Source organism: Notothenia rossii, assembly GCF_949606895.1.
Source record: "Notothenia rossii genome assembly, chromosome: 5".
Classification (NCBI taxonomy): Eukaryota; Metazoa; Chordata; class Actinopteri; order Perciformes; family Nototheniidae; genus Notothenia; species Notothenia rossii.
The window spans coordinates 91,885,108-91,910,938 of record NC_136903.1 but is presented as its reverse complement, the minus strand read 5'-3'; the positions used below and the strand labels follow the sequence as shown (position 1 = coordinate 91,910,938).

General features: G+C 40.8%; 1 protein-coding gene across 2 annotated transcripts; it reads right to left on the bottom strand.

Annotated features, from left to right (window-relative positions):
* sdc4 (syndecan 4) lies at positions 1–25,787 on the bottom strand. 2 transcript variants are annotated; one of them, XM_079681022.1, is made up of 5 exons: positions 25,540–25,787; positions 5,573–5,831; positions 5,200–5,243; positions 4,180–4,366; positions 1–3,061 (listed from the first exon to the last, which is right to left on the bottom strand). In XM_079681022.1, the coding sequence occupies exons 1-5, from the start codon at positions 25,591–25,593 to the stop codon at positions 2,910–2,912; spliced, it is 696 nt and encodes a 231-aa protein (XP_079537148.1). In that variant the 5' UTR covers positions 25,594–25,787; the 3' UTR covers positions 1–2,909. The 2 variants fall into 2 exon arrangements, with proteins under 2 accessions (XP_079537148.1, XP_079537149.1); XM_079681023.1 differs by having other exon boundaries at positions 5,573–5,828; positions 25,540–25,785.
* Positions 25,788–25,831: the final 44 nt, after the last annotated feature.

Here is a 25,831-nt window from a genome sequence, read left to right as displayed (position 1 = left end):
TTTTAAAATGTTAATGTGCATAAAAATAGCTTTATTTCCAATAATAAATCAGAACCTGCAGAAACCAATGATTCATTGGCTCCTCCGCTCCATTGGGGATTCACATGTGGTGTTTGTGACATTAAGCAGCAGAACAAACGCTCACCCAGAAAACAGACCGGGGCGCCATTACCAACAAAGAAAAGTATTTAATTACTGCAATAAAAACGGACACAGGGAGGTTGAATTTCTTTGTGACCAAACGTAATAAAGTTCCTCCTCTGTTAGCTGAAACAAGCAGCAGATTATTCTTGTTTCTCGGGAGGTAAAAAGCCTTGAAATGTTTCTGTAACTGCGTGGGAGCAACCTTGAATTTGCAAAAACATGTTAGCAAATGTATCTTCCTCCGTTACGGCTGCAAACACATCTAGTAATGGCGCCGGGTCTGACAGCAGAGACGAACACCAACCACACATCCTTCTACAAACAAAAACATAAATACAGAAATGTCTAAAAAGATAAAAGATAGAAACTCTTATAAAATAAAAAGCTTCAAAACTATTTGCCTCTGAAAAAATCTCAAACTAGTGTATATAAAACTTTTTAAATCACATATACAACAACAGCTTAAAAAGGGGGAAACACCCCGACCTGAAAGAAGGCAACACAACAATTTGACAGTTAAATTAATAAAAAACAAGTTGATCTACTGGATGAGAGTTAGCATGAAAAACATTTGGCAGTAAATCACATGGAACTGCTGCGGGAAAACAGGAAAACAATTTGGCATTTAAATATTTGGTAGATATTTTTGTAGCTAAGTACCAATTTTTTTTTTTTTTTTTTTAAATCTATATACAAATCCTTGGTAGATCAGGCTGTGTGCTGCTGTCTTCAGCTAAAGAAATGTAAGCGTACCGGTTCACCCAATAATTACAATATATAAAACTAACAAACTGTCAGCATAGCTTATTGAGGAAGCATCAAAACAGAAAGTACCAAAACTACCAGTTTCTCCGAGCATAAAATGACTTTTCACTGGACGACAATTAACGTTTTAACAAGTTATGGATAATAAGCATGTAGTTAGAGGAATGTTTGCCATGTTGGGATATTCATTTTTAATTCAAACATCAAGTTAGAGCCAGCGGCTGATTAGCTTAGCACAAAGACTTGAAACGGGGGGAAACTGCGAGCATGGGAGTCGAAAGAGTAACAAAATCCATGCAGTAGCTAAATTTAAAGTCACTAAATAACAAGATTTATCAAAAACAGAAGTGTAAAAACGACAATTCTGCGTTTTAAACGGATCATGGACCAACGTATTTATTTACTGGAAGCTTTCTGATGTAGTTTAGTAACCTTCTGTAAAAATGCTGATTTTCTTTTTTCAGAATGGTTTTTACATGTTTAACAAACAAGATAGTCTTTTGACGTTATTACAACCAGGTAGCTACATCTGGAAACCTACCATATAAAGTATGTCTCTCCTATATAATAAGGACAAACCTGATAATCCGTGTGATAAAATTGGCCCAAGATTCATTGGATATAACGGTCTATTGTCAGCGTGCAGTACATTTAACTCAATGTTTTGAGATATTTGAACGCTAGCAGTTTCCCACCGTTTCCAGTCATTATGCTAAGCTAAGCTAAACTAACTAAATCGCACAGATAGGGCCCAAAATGAAACTATTTAGTTGAGCTTCACTGTGAACATGGGTCAGCAGCTTCAGTCGGCATGTGACTCAGCTCTGTGTGTGTGTGTGTACATGTGTGAGGAATAGGTGTGTCACCCTGTAGGAGCGTGTCCAGTCAAGTTCACCATAAAGAAAAACAAACCCAGCGGTTATTATTTTAGTGGTAAAACATCTTCAAGGCTTTTTTAAAAAAAAGGTACTGTGTGTTTGTTTTGCCTACTTGTGAGGACCAATGTTTGGGCAACAAGTCATGGTCCTCCCAAATGCATGAAAACAAGAAGGTGTGTGTGATACAGTAATTGCAAATTCCTTTTCCTGGATTAGTTTAGCTTTACTTATAAGGCGCTACATGCCAGACAGATGGGGTTTCCCCAACATGAGGCAATACTAAACATGCCAGAAGGTTTAAATAGAAAAAATAAAGACTATTTTTTAGGTTGTTTTAAAGATCTAAAAACACAACAGCAAGTTGTTTAGTGAGTTGTGCAAAAATATTTCTTGACCCTGGTTTGACTGTCTCTCCTCTCGCTGTAATTGGAGATAAAAAAAAACATTATTGGATGACATAAATTAAACTACATAGTGATGTATATCTTCTTTTTAAAAAGAAAAAGGAATTTGAACGACATGAGTTCAATTCTTTCCCATCATGACGGGATCTTTAATAGAAAACAAAAAAAGACATTTCTGAAATCTCTCTGCATTACAAGGAGTTCTTTAAAAACAAAAACAAAATTAAAATAACAAAGTTCACATAAAAAAATCATTTGCTACAGTAGTACGTGAGACGCTGCAGTCCAGGAAGAGTCATAACGGAGAAGGGGGGAAATAAATAACCGGACTGTTAATGTGTACCGTACGGAGACAGAGAATCATTGCACAGTTTTAGTGTTTTAACGGGAAGAAGGGAGGGTTCGGAGGACGTTTAACTCCTGACGTGGGGACAAAATCATAAAAAACGAGACATGAAATGATCACTGTGTACCGCGGCTGAAATCGTCCAATCCTGTCGCTCCCTTTCCTCCGGTACGAGAGGACCAAAACAAAGCCTCTGATTGGTTAAGAGAGCAGCACCAATATTAGCTAACGTCAGGGAGGAGGAGTCAGTCAATCGATTGAGTTTTCGGGGCTTCTCTCCTGATTCGAGGCACTGTGTGTGTGTGTGTGTGTGTGTGTGTGTGTGTGTGTGTGTGTGTGTGTGTGTGTGTGTGTGTGTGTGGAGGTCAGGGTTTATGCGTAGATCTCTGTGGTCGGGGCCTTCTTGTAGATGGGTTTCTTCCCCAGTTCGTAGCTGCCCTCGTCCTTCTTCTTCATGCGGTAGATGAGGAGGAGGATGAGGAGGATGGCGAACATCAGACCAACGGCACCGCCCGCAATCAAAGCTGCAAGAGAAGAAGAAGAAAGACGTTAGAAGAAAAAGAAGAAGAATGCAACCATCTTAGTTATTTTATGTCAAAATCTTAAGAACGATTTGGGTAAAATATATAATGACCGATTTTGCAATTCTGATTCATTTTCATTTGAAATAGATTTTTGAGCAAGGCAAACGTTAAATATGAATGAATATAGGTAAAGAATCAGCTGAATTGTTTCGGGTACATCGTTACAGACAGATCATTGCATCCCTGCTATTTCTTTCATTTGACCCAACTACATCCTTCCTTTAGTGCAGATTGGACTCCAAGTATTAAGTGAAGTGCTTTAGTGAGTCCTACAAGCTGAGGAAATGATCGGTTTGTTTCCTTGAAGAATTCCTCTCTTCTTGATACGGTAGTTTTTATCCTGGATGTAAATGTATAACAGGATATCGTAGAAAACAAAACACATTTTCAAGGTCCTTTGAGAAAGGCTGTTGAAGATTTATTATTTTTTAGCCTCAACAAAAGCCTGTTTGGTTTGAGACGTCGTCGAAAATACAAAATACTTTGACTACAAACTTCCACCTGTCCTGAGAGTGTGACCGTTTCTCTCTATCTTTTTGTTACTGATCCCACCGCTCTATTCTTCACTGAAATCAACATATAGACACGATCGGGAATCCTACGAGCCGAGGAAATGATCGGTTTGTTTCCTTGAAGAATTCCTCTCTTCTTGATACGGTTGTTTTTTAAGACATGAATGTAAATATAGGATATCGTAGAAAACAATGAAAGCTAAAGAAGGACAGAGGTGGGTGGACACATGAGGAATAAAGTCTATGAAGTCCAGTAAAGAAAACATTAATTCTAGAGATTCATTTGTGCATGTTTCGTGCAAACACAACCAAAAATGTCATTATTTTTATTCTGAATATTTTTTTCTCCACAATCTTAGAATCAAACAAGTTCAAAAAGCTGCACAAATATTCCCTTTATGCATTTGTTTTTACGTCAAAACTCTTAAACTCTTTTTTTTAGCCTCAACAACAGACTGTTGGTTTTGAGATGTCGACAAAATACTTTCACGACATCCCTCCATGACGTCTGTCTCTCTGCGAGTCTGTTCCTGAGAGAGTACTGACCTGCGAGGACCTCGGTCTTGTTGAAGATGCTGTCCTCGCTGGCGTGGGCCATCAGGACGTTGGACGGTAACTCCTCATTGGTCTCGGCCTTGTTTCGCAGCAGGATCTCGTTAGTGTCCCGCACGATGTCCGCCTCGTTGACCGTCGGCCGCTCCACCTCGGGGATCTTGTTGTCGTTCACATCGGGCTGAAAGATGCAGAGAAAGGATTAAAAAAAATACAAAAACAAACAAAGAAGCTCAAGGAGCAACACACGGCTTTTCAAATCGTCTAATATTTTCGTTTCATTTAAAGTGTCTGTCTTTGCCAATCCGATCAGAAATGTCAGAAAACCGTGGATGTTTGGATCTTCAAAGAGTCAGGTTACGACGGCCAGACAGGCAAACAATACATTCAGTCTTCGACGATCGGGCTCGATATATGGTTACATTAAAATCAGTAGGCGAGGCTGTAATTTCGCCAGCTGTGAGCGAGGCAGAACATAATTGTTTTAACGAGCCAAAAAGCTGCTGTGTCGTTTATTGCTCCTCAAACATTAAATCAAATCCAGAGTCACGTGTTTCTGAACTTCCTCTAAGAACAAAGGGCAGTAACAGAAGAGCTCTGTGGCTTCAGGCTCGATCGCCGTTCAAATGACAGCGTTGGTTTCCCCAAAAGTGGGCGGGGCCGTAATTTTCATCCGGAAGTGACGCATGTGTTACTCTCATCTATAGTATGCAAAACTTCATGTATAATAATTGTTAACAAAAGGTCTCACAATTTTGACTTTCTCAGATTTGTTGAATTCTTTTAATAATAAATGTCATTTTTTCCCTCCGATTTGGACCTTTTTATCAAAATGTTGACTTTTCCCACATGAGAGATAACGGAAAGAAACAAAACAAAATCACACGTACAAGGAAAAGTGCCGGAAAATATCTTAACAAAGGCAGAATTACAAGTAGATGGAATAACCCATATCAGAAATGGAATTCAATCCAGCTTTTTACATTTTTATTGCAGAATATTGAAATGTCTCACCTTAACTGACGGCTTGGACTCTCTACCAGGTGTGGCTGTTGTTGCTGTGGAGAGAAAGCAGATCATTTCATTAATATCACTTGTTAAATATCACTTAATTCATTAATATCACTTGTTTAATATCTCTTGTTTAATATCACTTGTTTAATATCACTTGTTTAATATCACTTGTTAAACGGCTAACTGTTTTCATTTTGATTATAATATACTTTAGCTCGGTCTTTATTTTATATTGAAGCACTTTGTTTATAGAAACATTTTCACAAGCTAAAGGTTCACAAAGTGTGATTGATATAAAGAAGAAAGAATCAAAGACAATCAAAAAATCGTACATTAGTTTAAATGGATAGTGAAAGTATTTGAAGGGACTCACCTCCGTCACCAGACCCGGAGAACTCGTCGTCGTCTTCGTTCTCTTCTACATCGTCTTCATCATCGTAATAATCATCCTCATAATCAACACTTTCGCCATCGTTGACATCATATTCCTCATCATCATCATCATCGTCTTCGTTGTCCGTGAATCCGAAGTCTGATCCGTTGGGCGAATCTCCCGAAGACTCGATGTGCGTCGACATGGCCGCCGTCTGCGTCGTCTTCATGGGCATCCAGGTCTCCGTCTCCCTCACCTGCTGGCAGAGCACCGTCACTACACCATCCCATCATATCACATATACACAGACACCATCCCATCATATCACATATACCATCCCATCATATCACAGACACCATCCCATCATATCACATATACACAGACACCATCCCATCATATCTATACAGGTGGTGGGAAGTAGTGGAGTACAAATACTTCGCTAAAGTACATTGTTCTGGTATCAGTACTTTACTCCACTACTTATTTTTCTGACCACTTTTTACTTTGACTTCTCACATGTTGAACACAAATACCTGTACTTTCTACTTCTTACATGTTGAACTCAAATACCTGTACTTTCTACTTCTTACATGTTGAACTCAAATACCTGTACTTTCTACTTCTTACATGTTGAACACAAATACCTGTACTTTCTACTTCTTACATGTTGAACTCAAATACCTGTACTTTCTACTTCTTACATGTTGAACTCAAATACCTGTACTTTCTACTTCTTACATGTTGAACTCAAATACCTGTACTTTCTACTTCTCACATGTTGAACACAAATACCTGTACTTTCTACTTCTCACATGTTGAACTCAAATACCTGAACTTTCTACTTCTTACATGTTGAACTCAAATACCTGTACTTTCTACTTCTTACATGTTGAACACAAATACCTGTACTTTCTACTTCTTACATGTTGAACTCAAATACCTGAACTTTCTACTTCTTACATGTTGAACTCAAATACCTGTACTTTCTACTTCTTACATGTTGAACTCAAATACCTGTACTTTCTACTTCTTACATGTTGAACACAAATACCTGTACTTTCTACTTCTTACATGTTGAACACAAATACCTGTACTTTCTACTTCTTACATGTTGAACTCAAATACCTGAACTTTCTACTTCTTACATGTTGAACCCAAATACCTGTACTTTCTACTTCTTACATGTTGAACACAAATACCTGTACTTTCTACTTCTTACACGTTGAACTCAAATACCTGTACTTTCTACTTCTTACATGTTGAACACAAATACCTGTACTTTCTACTTCTTACACGTTGAACTCAAATACCTGTACTTTCTACTTCTCACATGTTGAACTCAAATACCTGTACTTTCTACTTCTTACATGTTGAACTCAAATACCTGTACTTTCTACTTCTTACATGTTGAACTCAAATACCTGTACTTTCTACTTCTCTCATTTTCCAAACAGGCTGGTTCCTTTAGTCTGAATGTGTGTTTGGTGGCGTGATCATTATTATTTAGAGTCATTGCGTGCCTATTGATTTGAATACGATCCGTGTATCCATCATTTCCTGGTCTTCTCTAAAGAAGAGGGACCAATGGAAACGTTGTCATGTTGCCGTTGGTCACCATGGAAACATTCATTAGCTAACAATGACATTATTGTTCTATTAATATAAAGGGAGGTCAGGTACTCTTTAAAACAGCTGCTAGTTATGGGTACTTTTTACTGAAGTACATTTCAAAGTTCTTTACTTTGACTTGAGTGAAGAAGTTTAGTCAGTACTTCTACTTTCACTAGAGTATTTTTAAACACGAGTATCTGTACTTCTATTTGACAAAGTAGTGTGTGTACTTCTGGCATCTCTGAATATATAGAGTTGAATGGTGACACTCATAACCAGCGTCTCCAAACTGTTCTTTAAACTCAATGATCAAGTGAAAGATGGGGAAAACGATGCAGAATAATTGAAAATGCTAATTATTACATCATTTGATTTCAATGTAAATACTGCTGTATTCTTTAATGTTATTGTAGTTGTATTAAAATAGTTCTGTGTTTTTATTCTTGTTTTGCTTTCAAGTATGCACCACAAAGTCAAATTCCTCCTACGTGTCCCAACCTGCTAATAAACCTGATTACATATTTAACTTAATACATACACACACACACACACACACACACACACACACACACACACACACACACACACACACACACACACACACACACACACACACACACACACACACACACACACACACACACACACACACACACACACACACACACACACACACACACACACACACACACACACACACACACACACACACACACACACACACACACACACACACACACACACACACTTTTCAGGTCTTTCAAGTCTTTCCTCCCACCCTAAAAGTAACGTCACATGACAAACAGGATTTCAACCAATCAGCTTCTGGTGTTTAAGTACTCCATGCTTTCAACAATTAGAAGACACCAGAGAAAAGAGACCAAACCGACACAGAAATGGCAATAAAAATGGTAAATACGGTGAATTTAATTCTGCTTTCTGAACCCCTTGATGGTCTAATTTAATTCTGCTTTAATTAATTGATCACCTAAAGAACATCATTGGCATCAGTTCTTTACAAGTTAGTTAGACGTTTAGTCGATTTACAGCTAATTTAATCTGAAAACTGCTTTTATAGGCTCATCCATTGATGCTAAGTCATTATTTAAAGTGAAAATGATTTTAAAATATCAAGATCTTCTCCAGTTTATCTAATTTAAAGTGAATATCTTTGGGTTTTCAACTGACAAAACAAGACATTTAAAGATATAAGCTTATAAAAACAGACGGCTTAGTGACCAACATGATTATTACCCAGGGGTGTCTCTGCACTGGGTAACAGGAGCCCCCCGTACAATGTCAACGTGATGCCAGAAAACAAGATTTCTGTTCGTTCATGTAATTACTCCAGAAATCTGAGTATCAAACCGAGCGTCAGACAGACTGCTGTTTACGTCAGGAGACATCTTGCATACGGGCGTCATGTTCTCCAGAGAATTGATACAAAGATTTCGTCTCTTTTCATTACAATTAATTGAACTATAGACGCACGACATTAGGGTTACTCTACGAATAAAAGGCCTCACGCAACGAGGACGACATGTTTTCACGTTGTTGTGCAACTCAAACTGAAGATGCGAGAGAGAGATGGTTCTTTCTAAGCAATCCACCGAGAACAAAAGCAGACCACAAATTACACTGGAAACCATCACTGCCATCCCACTTACTCAAACACACGTCATGAGTTCTCCTCATAATTACTTCCATCTGAGTGTGGCTTCATTCTAAGTGTTAGCTTGTGGTTCAGCGTGTGTGTGTGTGTGTGTGTGTGTTCTCAAATACTTGGCATAGTAACGGTGTGTGTTTGAAGGTAATCCCTGTTAAAAAGTGGGCTGCTTGAGGGGAAGAAGAAGGAGGGGGGGTGGGGGCTCCATTGTGACTGCAGAAAGGCTTCAAACAAGGGCGGCCATTTCCTGTGATCCCTCCGAGCAACAAGGTGACGACGTCTCCTTTGATTCCAAACCCCTCTCTCTCCCTCCGCTTCATTATCGGTCCTGTGCCGCCTTGTGAGCGTGACTCAAACACAGAAACCAAAGGAACATCTAGAGGACTTTAACATCTTCTCTTTTCAACTGAAGTTATTTAAATAAAAAGCGGACATAGTTTTATTCAATAAACTGGGAATGTTTAGTTTGGAAAGGCTTCATTTATTAAATCACTTAACTCTAGGGCTGCTCGATTATGGCAAAAATCATAATTTTGATTATTTGGGTCAATAATTGATATCACGATTATTAAAAACGATTATCCATTTACTTTGAAAACATCCATTTATTGGAGAAAAACATTTGAATAGTATATTTTTAACGGTTGATTACCCCGAACGTTAAGTAGAATTCAACTGAGAAACCAATGCAAAAAAATAAATAAAAGTAATAATTGTTTTATTTCGATTACGTTGTTTTTGTAGTCGTTGAAAGCCATAATCGGAATTGTGATTCAAACACGATGAATTGAGCAGCCCTAGTTCCCTCTGTCCTTTACCACAGCTGCAACCTCGCTATCTAAAAAGCTTTGTTACTTATCTGTCGTTTCTTTTAAAGCCAACTGTTTTGAATGTTTACTTATAGTTAGCCCGTTCTATTGTTTACTTCAAACTAACCATTGTTGTTGTTCATTGTAACCACAATGTCAGTGTTTCCATATCGAGTAAGTTCACACAGTCTTTTTAAAACTAATAACTAACTTTTTTTAATTAGTTGAACTTTTTTCAGAATGTTTCCAGGTTTCCCCGGCGACTTTAGGAGTTACCCCCTGCTGTTCAGGACGGCACGGTTACTGATCACTGCTCCATTATGTCCTCATTTAAACCCCATACATGGTGTGTGTGTGTGTGTGTGCCTGCGCGTGCGTGCGTGCGTGCGTGCGTGCGTGCGTGCGTGCGTGTGTGTGTAATCCTAATCCGCTGCCTGCTGAGTCACTTTATATTCAGGTGATATTATGGATCGAGTCAGGCTGGTTTAATCGTGTCAGCGTGAGTCACATCCGGTCAACACCATCATGTTTAACTGAGGAAGGCTTTACTCTAAGTGTTACTTTAAGCTTTAAGAAGCTTAAAAAAATACATATTTTCTATTTCCATAATGGCTAAAAACAACATTTCGTTATGGATATTTATAATTGCGTTTCTTTCTCACTAGCTTGAAGTGCGTTAGACTTATTTAGAAGAAAGGCACCATTAAAGGTTTAGCAAAGCTCTTAAATGAAATGTTCTTTAAAGCGTATGTAACCAAACTACGACTAAGCTGAGGTTTTGCTCCACATGTTAAACCCAAATAAATAAAAAATCATCAACTTTGTTTCATTACACTTTGTTTCACACGTCTGTAGTTAGTGATTCGTTTCTCATTTGGTTTTAATTAAAGGCAAATCAGGTTTTCAGGAAATGTTCTTATTTAGATTTTATTGAAAGGTTTATTCTGTCAAATTGTTTCCTTGTCTGAAAATAGACTTCATTTCACTGCCAACATATTTTGTGTTCAGCCGAAGACTTGTAAAAACAGAAGAACTGTTAGTGCTTTGTCTTCCAGCCAGGGTCTGATCAGCAGAGAGCAACAGGGCTAACACCACGAAGAGGCAATGTGTCCTTCAGGGTCAACACACCCTCCCTATTGGCTGTCCTCAACCTTTAAACCCACCTACGGTAAAGTGTGGACATTCATTCATTCCCCAGAAAAAAGAAGATCCCACTAAACTCCAGCGTTTGTGTTTCTGGAGACGCAGGGCGAGCGGGACCTGCCCCAACAGGTCGACTCATCGAGGCAGCGCCGGAAGAAAAGGATCAAGAGATGAAGCATTTCTCTTATGATTTACTCGGGGGACATTCTGTCTTTACGACATTCTCCCAGGAAGCAGAGCCAGGACGGGACTCAGGCCAATTCTCCGTCTGCGCGGACAAAGACAAACTCACCGTGTTCTCAAACCCAGGAATGTGTTCAGGAACAACACGGAGAAACAGGAAGTATCTGCGTCACCGAACCCAGGTGACTAACAAAAGATGTGTCAACATGTGTCCCCTCTTCTCCATGTCTCTTCTACATCAACATGTGTCCCCTCTTCTTCATGTCTCTTCTACATCAACATGTGTCCCCTCTTCTTCATGTCTCTTCTACATCAACATGTGTCCCCTCTTCTTCATGTCTCTTCTACATCAACATGTGTCCCTTCTTCTCCATGTCTCTTCTCCATCAACATGTGTCCCCTCTTCTTCATGTCTCTTCTACATCAACATGTGTCCCCTCTTCTCCATGTCTTTTCTACATCAACATGTGTCCCCTCTTCTCCATGTCTCTTCTACATCAACATGTGTCCCCTCTTCTTAATGTCTCTTCTACATCAACATGTGTCCCCTCTTCTCCATGTCTCTTCTACATCAACATGTGTCCCCTCTTCTTCATGTCTCTTCTACATCAACATGTGTCCCCTCTTCTCCATGTCTCTTCTACATCAACATGTGTCCCCTCTTCTTCATGTCTCTTCTACATCAACATGTGTCCCCTCTGTGGAAAGATTCTCTCTCTTTTTGATCCATTTCTATAAAAACCTGAAAATGAGCTGATCAGATTTTGGCCACTTTATGATGTCATAACGATGTTTTGTCTTGTGTAGCCATTAGCCAATCAGCAACCAAGGTAACCCCCCCCCCCCCTTATCACCTGAATCTCATCTAGAGCTCCATTGAGTTCTTTGTAACCAAATGTCTCTCAGAGGGGCGTGGGGAGGGGCTCCTTATTTTCATCTAAAGTAACAGACAGAGAATCAGCACTTTGGAAACAGGGCTGAAACCGAGGGGATTATGGGTAATGTCTGTTTGGTGTTTCAGCCAATCAGAGACAGGCTCTGGATATATCTGAGAGCTGTGATATATTGATGAGAGACAGTATGACAGGGGAGCTTTAATTCAAACGTTTCCCCCTAAAAAGGCTCACCTGGTGAAGGAAACCAAGTCAACGTGGAAATCAGCTCCAATATGAGGTTTTACGAATTATCAAACCAATCTGATTACGGCACAGAACATTTCCCAAAATGCATTCTTTAGATTATCAAGAATTTGGATATTCTAAAAGCTCACGATTAGCATCTCGAGAAAGTCCTTTAGGGTTTGAAATAAAGCATGTTATTCAATGTTTTGCTCGACTGCATTATTTGTCGGACATATTTTAAAAAATCAACATGTTGTCCTCCCCAATCATATATTCTGCTAATGTGAAACGTATCAGCCGGATGTGGGTTAGAGCCAAACCAAATGGATTTAATGGAGAGCATTGGGAACTAATATTTCCGTTTGTGGTCGTGACGCACGCCATGTTGAGCGTTTCAATCGAGTATTGAACCGCGGCAGCAGTGGACTTCACCCTCTGTGACTAAAGCATGAAGGACCCAGTCAGTACAAGCTTTGGCATCAAACTGCTTTCCCTTTGTTTTAAAAAGGGAAGCCTCTTAATTACAGAGCTCATTCGGCCTCGCTGTGTCCAAACACTCACAGGACGGCAGTCTGAGGACACAAACAAGCCTTATTCACACTTTAGATCAGGCTGAAAGCTCCTGTCAGATGAATGAAAGCCTTCTATAGTTCATCAAAACTCTGAAATTACAAAGAGCATTGTTGAGGGCAGCACCATTTGGAAAAAGATAACTAAAAATGCAATTAGTTTGACTGATATTGGGATACGATTAACAATCTGATCCTTTTCATTGATCTGCACCAACCAGACATCATGTTGTAAATGATTACAGGTCTATCCCGGCAGCTTCATAATAACTCAATCAAAATGGTATTTATACACATATAATAATAGATTACATTTACATAGCGCCTTTCAAGGGACCCAAGGCTGTGAACAAACAAGAAGGGCAAATAATAAAGTCCAAATTAAATAAATAGCAGGGGGACTGCGATGGGTTCGGGGTCAAAGGCCATGGGGAGCAGGTGAGCTTTTAGTATTGACTTGAAGATGTCCAAATCTAGCCTTTAACACATGTTGTGGATCCTACGAGTCACAATGAAATGTCTAATGAGGGTGCAGCCCTGGTGTCGTGTCCCCGTCGTGCGGCACACTTGTTCATCCCCCCTGGAGGTTGAGTACGTCAAGACAGCCGCCAGTGCATCTTATCTTAATAACAAATATGTACGACTAAAAAGGCTCTCACTGGGGAAGAAGACCGGGTCGTGCCACAAAATCAACATGGAAATCAGCTCCGATAAGAAGTCTTACGAATTTACTAAACCAATCCGATCACGGCACAGAAAAATCCCCAAGATGCATAATTTAGATTTCCAAGAATGTGTATATCCTAAAAGCTTATGATTAGCATCTCTGCTAACCATTGTTTAGGGGAGAAAGTCCATTAGGGTTTAACACATACTGTTAGAGATGTCCCGATCCGATCACGTGATCGGGGATTGGAGCCGATCACGTGATTTTCAAAAGATCGGAATCGGGATTTAAAAAATCGGGGATCGGGATTCTTTAAAAAAAAAAAAAAAAAAAAAATGATGAATACTTTTTTTAAATGTTGTATTCAATGTTACAAAACAAAAATGACCATGTTCAAGTCTTAAAGTCATCCTGAGGCCTTAGTTTTGGTTTCAAATGACACAACATCATGTATGTGTTGCTTCTTTGGGGCTTGTTTTCATAGACCTGCTTATTTCTCTCAAATCTGGCAACAGAGTGGGCGCAGTGTCTAATTGTAGCAGTAAGCTAACGAGTACTGAAAGCTTTATTTTGTTGTTGGATAGAATATCCAATTTAAATAAAAAAATAACCTTAAGGGACAACTTGAATGCTTTTTTTTATCGGATCGGGAAAAATCGGTATCGGCAAATTGTCAAAATCAAATGATCGGAATCGGATCGGGAGCAAAAAAAGGTGATCGGGACATCCCTAAATATTGTGAATCCTGTGATTTTCAACTAAATGTAAATGAATGGTGCAGCCCTGGTGTTGTTTCCCCGTCCTGCGGCACACTTAGCCCCGAGTCTAGCCTCTTGTCCCGTCCCGGGCTTGTTCATCCACCCTGGAGGTCCCAAACTCTCCAGTTGCCCCACCTATTCCCTGAAAAGAAAGTTCGTCAAGACAGCCGCCACCCAGCCTTCGGACTCCGTCCCTCGCATTGACACCAAACAATGCCTCTGGACTCCTCAAGAGCATATCAATGACCGAGGGTAGCCGGGGGTAAGCCTCCAGCAGCCTCCCCTTCATTAAACCGGGGAAACAATCCCTCCATCTGCCGGCACACTGAGAGGCATCTGCTCCATTCACACGGTGGAGAGGAGGAGGAGGTACAGAGGGTGAACAGGACAGAAAAGAAACACCAGCTCGCAGGAATGTGCTTCCTTATTCTTTGTGGCGTCTCCTGACCTTTTTACTTTCTGAGACATTCAACTGACATGTTTGGCTCGAAACTAAATGAGAACGTTACCTGAAACAAAAGTCTGTCCTTATCTTACTTCCCTTTTTCCAACTCCACCTCCCATCCGGCTTTCCAGCTTCTCCCCTCCCCCTGCTGATGGGGATACTTTAACCAGCAGGATTTGCACCATTTTGAACTTTTTAGATAAACTTCCGACCACTCACTCCCTCCTGACTTTTATACTGTCCAAAGGGCCTCGTAATAAGGGCTCATTACTTTGTTGACATCATGAAGGGTTTCATCTGAAAACGACCCGTTGGCTTTTTCCATTGGAGGCCTCATTTGTCCGCTGATAAACACCTATGACATGTTGCATGCTGGTCTTTACAGGAACTCAAACACACACACACACACTTGCTCTGACAGTCCAGCTCTAGATTCCTTCTACCTACGCCCGGTCTATCTATAGCAGCATCTCCACCTACCAGCACCGTGTGAGACTCTACGCCGACGATACACGCCTTAGTCTTCCCACCGTACAGAGGGAGAGGCCGTAGGATGTATAGTTTTAGTTCAGGTTGCTACAAACATTTATTGTCATTATCAATTCATCTGGGGATTACTTTCCATAAGAATCATTTCCTTTTTTGTTGTATAAAAAGTACTTAGGTTAAAGCATTAATACTAATACACCGAAGGTAAAAGCACTAACTGATGTAATCTTCCATTTCCTCCTACATTTGATTTACCTTATACCGTTTGCTAGCTAAGCCTCTATCAGAATGTATAGGTAGATATTTAGTATCAAACACAGTATATCTGTAACAAATGGTGTGAAATACATGTAGTGGAGTAAAGAGTACTTCATGTGGTGGAGTAAAGAGTACATCATGTGGTGGAGTAAAGAGTACATCATGTGGTGGAGTAAAGAGTACATCATGTGGTGGAGTAAAGAGTACATCATGTAGTGGAGTAAAGAGTACTTCATGTGGTGGAGTAAAGAGTACATCATGTAGTGGAGTAAAGAGTACTTCATGTGGTGGAGTAAAGAGTACATCATGTGGTGGAGTAAAGAGTACTTCATGTGGTGGAGTAAAGAGTACTTCATGTGGTGGAGTAAAGAGTACATCATGTGGTGGAGTAAAGAGTACATCATGTGGTGGAGTAAAGAGTACTTCATGTGGTGGAGTAAAGAGTACATCATGTAGTGGAGTAAAGAGTACTTCATGTGGTGGAGTAAAGAGTACATCATGTGGTGGAGTAAAGAGTACTTCATGTGGTGGAGTAAAGAGTACATCATGTGGTGGAGTAAAGAGTACATCATGTGGTGGAGTAAAGAGTACATCATGTGGTGGAGTAAAGAGTACTTCATGTGGTGGAGTAAAGAGTACTTCATGTGGTGGAGTAAAGAGTACTTCCTGTAGTGGAGTAAAGAGTACATCATGTGGTGGAGTAAAAGTATGAAGTGGCATAATCCATTGAAGTACAAGTACCTCAAATGTTACTTTGGTGCAGTACATGTCGGTCACATTCCAGCATTCATTCATCTACCTGCACGTAATAAGTACACAACTACTACGTGATGAACTTGTTGAGTCAATCAGGGCGGGTCGATCGTTATCAGCAGGACTAACAGGACTCTGCAGAGCGAGTCATTCGGTTGCATTCAGCCCTGACTGTGACCCGCTGGCTTTGTGTTTGGCTTTCTTTCCGTCTGTTGGAGATAAGGCCGTGCAGAACACACGGTGCATTCAGTCCACAATGATCAGCCTAATTACATTTTGATGAGCCCCTCCTGGGGGAACGTCCCCAGTCTTATCGTAACGCCCTTTATTGGTCACTTCCTCCTACCGATGAGTCCATGTCGGCCGGACGATTCCCCGCCATCCAAGACCGATGGACAAATAATCCGAAAGCCTGGAGTGAGTGGAACTCTTACAGATGCCTCTCTAATTTCTTCCCATGTTCTGGTGTTTGATGTCAGTCCCTCAGGCGGGCGTATCGCCGCCTCACATCAAAAGGCGTTACAGCCCAATAGACTAAATGTAAGTTATTATCAGCCGGGAGATCGGCTGGAGGCTGCAAGCGGCAGGAAGTAATAAGAGAACGGCAGCAAAACAGGAAATATCCCTCTGAGACAAATCAACTCAGTGTTTAAGAAAAGTCTGCAAGTCAGGCCAGATATTTATCATTTTGAGTTCTTTTGGACACATGAGGACGTCTATTCATTCATACTGGGTATCAGTCACAAAGACTCTGATTCATCTGAAAGTGGAGATGATCAACTTTCTCCGTTGTAATGCTGGATCAGTCTAACTTCTGGTTCGTAAAGATGTTAGCAACCTTAGAGTGAGGCTTCATTTAGATTATAAACAGGCTTTGGCACTTCCCAAACTGAGAAAAAGGGCTGGACGAAACATGAACAAGTTGTAGTTATTCCACACGACTGCTCAAGACGAATGAAATGTTCTCCAGACATTGACCAACGGGTGACGAAGAGATGTTATTGTTAATCTTCAGCTTGCTTCATATCGATGCATGAGCTCAACAACACATGATGACTCACAGACTGAACGGCTGTATCTCTGATGAACCTGTTGAGGCAGCCGCCGGGCGCTTTGACTTTACAGTGAGCCGTCAGCACATACGCATCGGAAACCACGAAGAAACTAACCACAAACTATTTAAACAATCGATGTACATTACTTCAGTCACTTTGAAGCAAAAGTACAAAAGAGAAGCTAGGACTCAAATACAAAAGTTAGGCTCTGTTCAAGGACGTAGAACAATGCATCTATGGAAACCTCTAAAAGCGAACTAAAGACACTTTAAATGTGATTTGTTTACCGGCTGGTTTCATGCCATGTATTTTAGTTTTGAACAGAGCAAGGCTAGCTAGGCTAACCACATGAGAGAGATACTCATCATAACTCTGCAAAATGTCCAACATGTCCTTTGAGTGTTAAAAAAAATCCATCTCATCTTATTCTGAAATGGACCAATCTGCACAATGACTACTTTTACTGTATTTTAATTAGAATGCTTTTCTACTTTCACTTGAGGAACATTTTGAATGCAGGACTTTTACTGTAACAGAGTATTCCTACACTCTGGTACTTCTACTTTTACTCAAGTACAAGATCTGAGTACTTCTACTTTTACTCAAGTACAAGATCTGAGTACTTCTACTTTTACTCAAGTACAAGATCTGAGTACTTCTACTTTTACTCAAGTACAAGATCTGAGTACTTCTACTTTTACTCAAGTACAAGATCTGAGTACTTCTACTTTTACTCAAGTACAAGATCTGAGTACTTCTACTTTTACTCAAGCACAAGATCTGAGTACTTCTACTTTTACTCAGGTACCAGACCTGAACAATAGGAGTACATCGCCCACCTCTGTGTGTTTAAATGAGCCTTGTATGGAGGCGTGGCTCCTGATGCATCACAGGTCCTATACTGCTGATATTTTAAACAGTGCTTCATTTTGGTAAATCCACACATCAGCAACTTTCTGCATGTCGTTGTTAAAAGTGAGTTTATTCCTGTGGTTCTGTGTGGGGGGGCTGTGGCGCTAAATAGTGAGTGTTTAATTAAAAATAATGGCATGGTGCTGTATAATTAAAAAGTGCACAACTAACCCTGCGGCAAAGAAACTGGCATCTTGTGTTCATTACTTCTTTCCAAATGTTTTTGAGAAGCCATATTTTATGCATAAGAAAAACCTGATTGCCAATTTCTCATGGTTTTCATCTTGATAAGCAGGTATTTTGTACAATTAACAACATGGCTCTGCTCAAACACCCCACCCACCCACACACCCACACACACACACAAATAAGGGGAAGCCCTCACAAAACAATGAGTACTGTATGAGCTGTGGTGCGTGTGTTGCAGTGAGACAAATTCCCAGAGAACAGAAACAATTGTACGTAATAGGTATTTACCAGAAGAGCTGCAAAAACCCCCACAATAAACATCTTTAGAATAAATGCTCTATTTCCAGTAAAAACCGTATGCTTCTCGATGGGCCTCTACCATGCCACATTTATAAACGTATGAAAAACAAGCCATCTTTAATTTGATGGTTTAAAGGCCCACATTGGGCAGCAACTAATGATTATTCTGATTATGGACTAATGCTCACTTTGCCTTTCGCTTCCATGCGACTGTACAAAAACGTCAGACTTTTTACTTCACGGTCAAACACGACGACAACAAACACAAATCCAAGCACTCAAGGAGTTTAAGCCAGAAAATACTTGGGAAAATGCTAAGTGTAGTTTGCGTAATCACTGCAGGTTAAGTCCAAATATCAAATAACGTGAAACTGAAAGCAAGCCATAGGGCGGGGGAATCAGCCTTCAGGTCCACAACACTTCAACCGCTTCCTTCAGTGCACATGTTCTGAAAGTGTTTGAAACCAGCCGTGAACTAGTCACGCTACAGTCGGAGATATGAAGTCAACATTATAGGGAGTTCTGATTTTGTTTCCCAGCCTTAGGGTGGAACCATTTTGTATTATTATATTTGACGCACCCCTCCCTCCAAAGTCAGATACATCTGCTGTGCTTGGGGGGGAATAAACCGCTAAGTGCATGAGCGCTGAGAGTTGGAGCGTCCCGCTTCAGGCCTGGAACAACCATCTGTCAGAGTATGACGGGGTATCATGGGACACGACATCAAACAGCCTCCCTGCAGGCGCTACATCTCCCAGAGGAAACACAGCCAGGCTCATATTGCATGTTCTGCCGTGGCCTCTATATATTTGTACTACTCCACCACCAAACCACAAAGGCTTTTCTTTTCAAGAATGGGGGGGGAGGCGCCGGAGAAGAACTGCAGCATTAAGCGGAAGGTGGTGTTGTTCACCTGTAGCCCTGAAGCAGCTGGTGGATATATTGGACTGAAAATATGTTGTAGTGATGAAGATGTTCTTAATTGGCACATGTTGGGTTGTACTCGACACAGAAAGCGTTGAGTGTGTCAAGGAGAGTTTAGTTGCTTTGTTTAACCTTAAAGCGAATACAAATCTGACCACGTTCGATAACTCAATCGATATAATTGGAAACTAATTGGTTGTTTGTTATTTTTCAATTGTTCCAGTTTCTCAAAATGCCTGGATTTCTTGACGTGATATATTTGCAAGCAACTTGAAGTGCTTCAAGAACTACAGCAGGGTCACATGACTTCACGTCACCACCGCTAAAGGCAGCTAATGTTGGGCTATGAAGGAAATACAGTCGTCTCATTTAGACACGTGTTAGCCACCTCCGTTTTTTAATCCACCAGTGGGGTGTTACTTACTGATGTATTTGATGTCGTGGCACAACATGTTAAAATCTCTTCAGCTTGTGTTAACCACAGACATCATTTCAGGCTAACAAGCAAACACACATTCAGAGAACCATTAACTTTCATCTTGATAAGAGTAATAGAAAATGTGAGTTAGTTGCCGTCACTTATAGGCTATTACAAAAACAAAAAGAGTGGATCCAGCACACAAAGAGTTACACAAAAGTTGGATGAAAGTGATATAACCAGAATAGGAGGGGGGGTTATGGTCGACTTCTGCCCTTAATGTATTCATATAGTTCCCGTTACAAGTGCCAGAATATGTAGTGGTTGAAATGGAGGGGGGGAATCAGGTTCTCCACAGCGCTCCATCGAAGGCAGTGAGGAAAGAAGCCCTCCCCTCTCCGGGCCAACATTCCTCCACCCAAAGGGGTTTGATAGGCCAGCGGACAGCAATGAAGGAACCATTATTACATCCTAACGATACTATTTATCATGCTCCCTCCTTCCCTGCACTCTTTTCCCCACACAGGCCTTCAGTGCAGCCCATCATGCAAAAGAGACACAAAAAAAACCTTCACTCATTATCGAGCAAATGGTTCGTGGCCTAAATGCAAAACCAGAGACATTCCAACAAGATATAACGAATGGACTCTGCCCCACGGCTCCAAAGGCAACAAGCTGAGGTTTGGAGGAGCAACATGGATTAACTCGGGGCGAAGAGGATTGTTTTGAACCCTGATTACGCGGCAAGTTGCCAGGACAAGCACATTTGGCAACTTAAGGGGATTTGACCCTGGGAATGTGAAAGCAACGCAAAGTATGAGAGTACTCCGCTCTAATGCCTCCTTTATTTGAGACAAGCACAGTTACTGTACCTTCTTATCTTTAACCTTCACCTAAAACTTGCTTATGAAGGAGCTGTGTGCTCCCGTGCATGGGCAGGAAACGCTGAGGCCATTGGAAAGAAAGAAAAGCAAGAAGAACAGGGTTCGTGTGGACAAACTGATAAGGCCTCGGCGCGACCACAGACATAACCAACAGAAATCTGAAAGGTGGACCGAAGAAGATTTGTTCTACCTCGGGCTGCACAAGGCTTTGCTAAATGAAGCAATAACTTCCCAGGATTAGACAAGTCTCCTCTTGGCATCTACTTGATCTAACTCCATTGGTATAAAAATTCCAATCATGCCTGTGGCTCTGAGACAAACTTGCATTCAGAGCATGTTCTTTTGTCAGGTAGCAGAACATTGTTATCGATTAGCTGGGAACGCCAAGCCCACATACCAATAATGACCTCAGTGGGAAGAGAAGAAGAAAGGGCTGGGAGGAGGGAGGGAAGGATTGTCATAGCTCAGAGGCTAAGTATCCATCAAAGGAAAGCTGCCGAAGCAGGAATGACAATAGATCAGAGAAGCAGAAAGTGGGAACCGACGGGAAAACTAAAAAAGGCGAAATCTAGAAAGTAAGAAAGCCGTAATAGAAACACATCTTGGTGGGAAAGCTGTAGGTGTCTCCGCACTAGAGTGTCCCTGATGAAAAGGCCCCAGGGCCCTATTGAGAACCCTCCAAGTGTGCAAAATCCCCAAGAGGGCCGGTCAAGGTCACCAAAGGTCACATTCCAGAGAGGAAATCAAAAAAGAAGAAGAAGTGGGGGGACGAGATGAGGCAGCAGAAGCTACAAGGCTCTGAGGAATGTGGCAGCTTGTTAAAGACGAGGAGGATCAATCAACTGTGAGCGATTAGTTGGGAAGTGCCTGACGTTCCTCAATCCGGATTAATGTCCCCAGAGTTTGTGGTTTAACATGTGGGAAGTTTCACGGTGTTAAAGTACGTGACAGTGAAGCATGTTGAACTCTGGAGGGAGAGTAAACAATGTATATAAAAAGGGCCGACTTCTTTTTAGCATCATAAGACTATGGGATTTCTCCATGTGGGTTTGGATTTTAGCAGAAAAGAATCTCTGTGTCAAACAAAAGTGTTTGTTACTATGATTTTTAAGTAAATAGCTAATGTTGGGCTATAAAGGAACTACAGCACGGTCACATGACTTCACGTCACCACCGCTAAGCTAAAGGAGGCTAATGTTGGGCTATAAAGGAACTACAGCACGGTCACATGACTTCACGTCACCACCGCTAAGCTAAAGGAGGCTAATGTTGGGCTATAAAGGAACTACAGCACGGTCACATGACTTCACGTCACCACCGCTAAGCTAAAGGTGGCTAATGTTGGGCTATAAAGGAACTACAGCACGGTCACATGACTTCACGTCACCACCGCTAAGCTAAAGGAGGCTAATGTTGGGCTATAAAGGAACTACAGCACGGTCACATGACTTCAAGTCACCACCGCTAAACTAAAGGAGGCTAATGTTGGGCTATAAAGGAACTACAGCACGGTCACATGACTTCACATCACCACCGCTAAGCTAAAGGAGGCTAATGTTGGGCTATAAAGGAACTACAGCACGGTCACATGACTTCACGTCACCACCGCTAAGCTAAAGGAGGCTAATGTTGGGCTATAAAGGAACTACAGCACGGTCACATGACTTCAAGTCACCACCGCTAAACTAAAGGAGGCTAATGTTGGGCTATAAAGGAACTACAGCACGGTCACATGACTTCAAGTCACCACCGCTAAACTAAAGGAGGCTAATGTTGGGCTATAAAGGAACTACAGCACGGTCACATGACTTCACGTCACCACCGCTAAGCTAAAGGAGGCTAATGTTGGGCTATAAAGGAACTACAGCACGGTCACATGACTTCACCTCACCACCGCTAAGCTAAAGGCGGCTAATGTTGGGCTATAAAGGAACTACAGCACGGTCACATGACTTCACATCACCACCGCTAAGCTAAAGGAGGCTAATGTTGAGCCTGATGGCGTTTAGTTGTCTCTTTTAGGCACTTGTTAGCAATTTAACTGTTTTTTTAATTCACCAGTGGGGCATCTACCGACGTATTTTATGTTGTAGAATAAAAATCTCTTCAGCTTGTGTTGACCACAGACCTTATTTCAGGATAACAACCAAAAACATGTTGTTCCTCCAAACTGGAAGGGCTAAATGCTAATACTTTTCGAGGCTTTACGACACATTCCTGCAGCCCTCTATTTCAGGCCTGCACTCCAGTCTGGAAGGACTGGTAAAGCCAGTGTTTTGTTGCCCTTTAACACCATTTGTACTGACCAACTGGGCTGACTGGGGGGGGGGCAGGGTGGGTGGCATCCAGAGAGCCTGCATCAGTTAGCACTCCAGTACACACAAACTAAATCACAAGTATCTAAACGTCCCAGAATCTACTGTTTTAGAGTAAATACAGAAAGAGATGCTAAATTCCCCAAATAAGACCGAAGTCATACTGTGTTCTTTACTTTTCTGCAAACAACATTATCAGATATATTCTCACGTTTTCCAACTATGCTCAAAATAAATCAAGAAAAGCTAAATAATCTCCAAGGAACAATTATTTTTAATTCATAACAAATCACTGAATTAATGAACTTTAATTCAGGCCTAAATATGACCCCAGGTTTCTGTTGGATAGACCACTTCCTGTTTCCATCTACACTGCATGAGAGCTAACCGAACCCAGCTATCATCCAAACACTGTCACGTGATTGCATGCATTAGGCCATTATTAATCCATTTAATAACCATCTAATCCCATCCTCCACACGTTACTCTAAACACACCACCGTCACATGACATTTTACTTTTCTCCTTTCATAAAAGAGTCAATGATGAAACTGGGTGGAGGTAAAGTAAACGTGTTAATAATATACAGGACAACAAAGGGAAAGCAGACGTGACGCTGTGTTAAACAGCCCATACAAACAAATCAGAAAAAGGGGAATTACGGCGCAGTAATTACAGGACGGGACTCTTTAAAATGCGTCCCTGGGAAATAACGTGTGTGTAATGTTAGCCACCTCCAGCTCAGTGACGCTCCTCCGCTCACATTCCTCCAGGATTAAGTCAGCCTTTAGCTTTCCACAACACAGCAAGACGCCGTTTACCTTATCTGCCCAATCAGAGGAGGGATCATTTCGACCGCGACCTCCACAGAAAACACGTCATAACGTTAAAACATGTTGGACTATGAGTGTTCACACATTCTTTAGGCTTCATATCGGAACCTGAGGCGCACTTCATATGAACAACTGATTTATTTACATGTTCAGTATTGTGTTATATGTCTTGCATAGTTTAATAGTATTTTATATTTACGTCCAAAGAGTCAGTTTTACCATTTTTTTCCATGTTTTGTTATTTGTTTAAGTATTTATTTCCACAGTTGTTTTGCACAAATGTTACAATATGTTGTTCTTCTTTCCTGAACACATTTTAAAGTATTTTTCCAACTTTTTGTAGTTTTTTTTGGACATCGCATGGTTACATATATATTTTATGATACTTTTAATGTCATTTGTTCTGTTCTTTAGCCACACACACACACACACACACACACAAATCAGAGGTGGGCAATCTTTATTTGACTAATTAATCAAAGAGTCATTCATGTAAAGATCACGTCGCAGTGATTGGCCATCAGAGGGAAAGTGACTCCAGCTACCCCCCATCTGGGCCCCATGCTGGATAATAGCTGTGTGTGTGTGTGTGTGTGTGTGTGTGTGTGTGTGTGTGTGTGTGTGTGTGTGTGTGTGTGTGTGTGTGGACTCTAACCCCACTCAGGCAGTGAAGCTAACTGGCTAACAACATTGAAGATAGTCCAACAAACCATCTCACTCTGAACACAAGTTTAAACGTTCAAAAGATAAACCAAATCTGCAGTGATGGAAAGTAACCAAGTACATTAACTCAAGTACACATCTGAGGTACTTGTAGGCCTACTTTTCTTCAGTGTATACCTTATACTTCTACTCTCCTACATTTTGAAAGCCAATTTAGTATTTTTTTTACTCCACTGCATTTATTTTGCAGTCGTATTTACTTTATAAATTCAGATGTTGACACACAATACTCAGGATATCTAGTACTTGAGTAAAAGTAGAAGTACTCAGATCTTGTTCTTGAGTAAAAGTAGAAGTACTCAGATCTAGTACTTGAGTAAAATTAGAAGTACTCAGGTCTTGTACTTGAGTAAAAGTAGAAGTACTCAGGTCTTGTACTTGAGTAAAAGTAGAAGTACCAGAGTGTAGGAATACTCTGTTACAGTAAAAGTCCTGCATTCAAAATGTTCCTCAAGTGAAAGTAGAAAAGTATTCTCATCAAAATATAGTGAAAGACAGTAAAAGTAGTCATTGTGCAGATTGGTCCATTTCAGAATAATAGATATGATATGTTTTATAATGATTGATCATGAAAGTGTTCTCAAAGCTGGTAAAGGTGCAGCTAGTTTGAATGGCTTTGTATACTGCAGGGTAGCTGGTGGATTTACTCCAGGTGGAACTAAAGATTTAACGCTTGATTATATTTCACATCATCAATTAAAGCAACTGATGGTATAATACATGTAGTCGAGTAAAAGTACACCATTTACCTCTGAACTGTAGATGAGGAGAAGTACACAGTATCAAAACATTGAAATACTCAAGTAAAGTTCATCAGACCTGTACTAGTACAGTACTTGAGTAAAAGTAGTTCACACCCAGCACGTTAATCCTCAACACGGGTAGTAACGTCTTTAGTAACCGTTGGAACTTTTTCAAACTTCGTCAGAAATGTCAACTTACCGACTCTGAGAAGACGGAGGCGGATAATAGCAGCACGAGGCCGAGGGTCAGCATGGCTCTCCTGAGTTTAGGTAGCTTTAACGTTGTAAAAGTGATATTAAAAAGCAGCGGTGTTTCCTCGGGTTTCTCAGTATAGTCCAACGGAAGCTCTTTTATCTCCTTCTTCACGCGGTGTTTCTCTCTGAGCTTCCAACGTGTGCTCGCGTTTATATATTTGGGAGAAGCGAACTCTGCCCCCCGACTCTCCGCCAATCAGAGACGCGCTGCGACGTCACGCTTTCGCTACCTTCTC